The sequence below is a fragment of the Coffea eugenioides genome, chromosome 2 (genome assembly GCF_003713205.1).
Source record: "Coffea eugenioides isolate CCC68of chromosome 2, Ceug_1.0, whole genome shotgun sequence".
Taxonomy (NCBI): Eukaryota; Viridiplantae; Streptophyta; class Magnoliopsida; order Gentianales; family Rubiaceae; genus Coffea; species Coffea eugenioides.
This window is the reverse complement of record NC_040036.1, coordinates 67,738,858-67,741,369: the sequence shown is the minus strand read 5'-3', so window position 1 is coordinate 67,741,369 and position 2,512 is coordinate 67,738,858. Positions and strand designations below refer to the sequence as shown.

The following is a 2,512-nucleotide window of genomic DNA, read 5'->3' as shown; positions in this document are numbered from 1 at the left end:
TGACTAGGAGTGATTCAGTGTGACTCGGCCGTTTCAACCCTTCACGGTGACGTTTCGGCGAGTTGAGTATCTCGGTATCGTTTCGTCACGGTATCGTATCAGCGAAGGCCGAGACGGTGACGACTGGCCGAGACCGTGCTAAGCAAGCTGTACAAACTACATATAGCTTGCTCAGTTGCTCCATGCCCTTCTTTGGCTTCTTCTCATGTGCTTGCTTTATGCCAGGAAGGGCCAAATTTTGTGTTTTCTTTTGAAAGAACAGTTGGAATATTGGTCCTGTAGGTAACTGAATGATATGATCTGAGGCGAGTCATGCATGAGATGTCATATTGCATTTTTAAAAGGATTATCATGATTTTTTCAGTAGCTTTAGAGATTGAAACTCGAAGAGGTAGGAATACAACATGAGAGATCATTAATTATTAATACAATCAAATTGATCTTCTTCGGAATTTTTTTTCCCTTTTGGTCGGAGGGAGTGGGGCTGGTGGTAGAATTTGAAGCGAACAACTCACAGTGATATCCTTTTGGGTTCTCATTTCAACATCAGTCTCCTGATTCACTTTCACATGTGGCAGTCTAGCCTATCCAGAGCAGGAATAATTTTTCTCAGCCTTAATCCATTGGACCAAATTGTTGAAATTCTTGCCAGAGCTCCCATCTTTGGTAACACTGTTGATAACCTTGGTTTTTAATTTTAAGGCCCTTTTTTTGTATTCTCCAACAGTGAGAAGCTGCTCAATTTTATTCTTTATTTCTTCTCGTGCAATGATTCCATTTGCATCTCGTTCAAATCCTAAACCGATCTTCCAAACATCACATATGTATTTCTCATTAAGGAACTGATCTGCAAAGTAAGGCCAACAGAGGAAAGGAACACCACTGCTCAAACCTTCGATCGTAGAGTTCCAACCACAATGGCTGAGGAAGCAAGCCACCGAAGGATGGCTCAAGACCTGTTGCTGAGGTGCCCAGCCTGCTAGTAGCCCACAGCCTTGTATTCGATCTTTGAAGCCTTCTGGATATGCATTGTCTGTCTCGGTAGTTAAATCTTGCCTCACAACCCACAAGAATGGCCTATTGATGAGCTCAAGCCCAAGTGCCAGCTCCCTGAATTGTGTCGGATCAAAAACTGTGAAGCTCCCAAATGCAACATAGATGACAGATTGCATTGGCTGCTTATCAAGCCATGCCAAGCAGTCTGAATCTTCAGGCCAGAAGGAGCCAACTGATTTTCCAAGTCGATTACTTGCCAAAAGAGGGCCTACAGGTAGTATTTGAGGAAATAAAGTGAAGGCTGCCGCCTCTAATTCACAACTTGTATTGCAAATCAACCAATCTGCCAGTTTGACTGTTGTGTTAGATTTTAACAAGGTATCAAAAGCAATATTTTGTAATGTAAGATCACTAAAGCAGGTCCAAAGAAGATGTTCAGGCTTCATATCTGGCATGGTAGGTGACAACTTTACCATCTGGTTCTTCAACACGGTACCTGCACTAAAAAGCTTGACGTGTTTAGATACTTTTCAACTGAATACAAAATAGCAAAATGTAGAACCGATAGTACTAATGCGTGTTCTGATGATTAGCAGTTTGATGACTGCAAATAAATTTATCTTCTTTCTCTAATGGTGCTAGCAAGGAATTATCTGAAATGAGTCAATCTTACCAGTGCTACTTATGATTCCATCATCTATGAGCTTTGGGATGCTGAATATCTGTGCCAATAGTGAAGCTGACGCTGGCCAGAAGGCTACCGCCTTGATTCTCATTTTCTTTGCAATCTCTAGTGCCCATCCCATGGTCTCATCCGCAATAATGCATGTGATTTTATCACTGTCAGATTGAGTTATGCTCTTTATTAGACACTCTAGATTCGCAGGCATGACCTGGTAAACTGATAGCGTCAATTTGCTCAGGTCATTTCTGTCCTCCCATGATTCCAATCCATCTGGGATTGACACCAGTTGCATCATAGCTGGTACATTGTCCTCCTGTGATAATGATTTGGTAACTCTCTTGTGATCGAATTCGGAGTTCACAAATGTTACTCTAATACCCTGCCTGACTAAGCACATGGCCAGTTCCATTAAGGGAAGAACATGACCTTGCGCTGGATAAGGAATGGCTAGAACATGTGGATGAGGATGATTCATGTTATGTTGTTGTTATCTTATCCTGCCTTTCCTCTAATGCAGAAATTGTAGGACAAGAACAGAAGAACTTCCACACTTCTCCCACCGTTTATAGACTGCTTAGGAAAACGCACGTGCATTATGCGTGTTGGATAATGAAACAAAATGTCATTATTCAATTACGAATTAACACTACTTAATTTGCCTTATGAATTTAAATAATAACACAAACTGTTTGGATTGTAAGTTATTTGGGATTATTTGGAATATTTTTACTGTAGCACTTTTTATAATGTGATGTATGTGAGATAAAAAGATATTGGGAAGATAAAAAGGTGTATTGGAAATTGTAAAGATGATGCAAGCAAATAAAATTG

The 2,512-nt window shown here is 40.6% G+C and overlaps 1 protein-coding gene across 1 annotated transcript; it reads right to left on the bottom strand.

Annotated features, from left to right (window-relative positions):
* Positions 1-313: 313 nt before the first annotated feature.
* Positions 314-2,187, bottom strand: LOC113761611 (UDP-glycosyltransferase 83A1-like). Its single transcript, XM_027304680.1, has 2 exons — positions 1,670-2,187; positions 314-1,492 (listed from the first exon to the last, which is right to left on the bottom strand). The coding sequence occupies exons 1-2, from the start codon at positions 2,154-2,156 to the stop codon at positions 585-587; spliced, it is 1,395 nt and encodes a 464-aa protein (XP_027160481.1). The 5' UTR covers positions 2,157-2,187; the 3' UTR covers positions 314-584.
* Between the last annotated feature and the right edge of the window lie 325 nt (positions 2,188-2,512).

Bases quoted from the DNA above. Each gene is read 5' to 3' on its own strand.
- LOC113761611 (XM_027304680.1), bottom strand. From the start codon at position 2,156: ATGAATCATCCTCATCCACATGTTCTAGCCATTCCTTATCCAGCGCAA. The intron at 1,493-1,669 runs GTAAGATTGACT...TTTTTAGTGCAG, and splicing joins TGGAATCATAAGTAGCACTG to GTACCGTGTTGAAGAACCAG.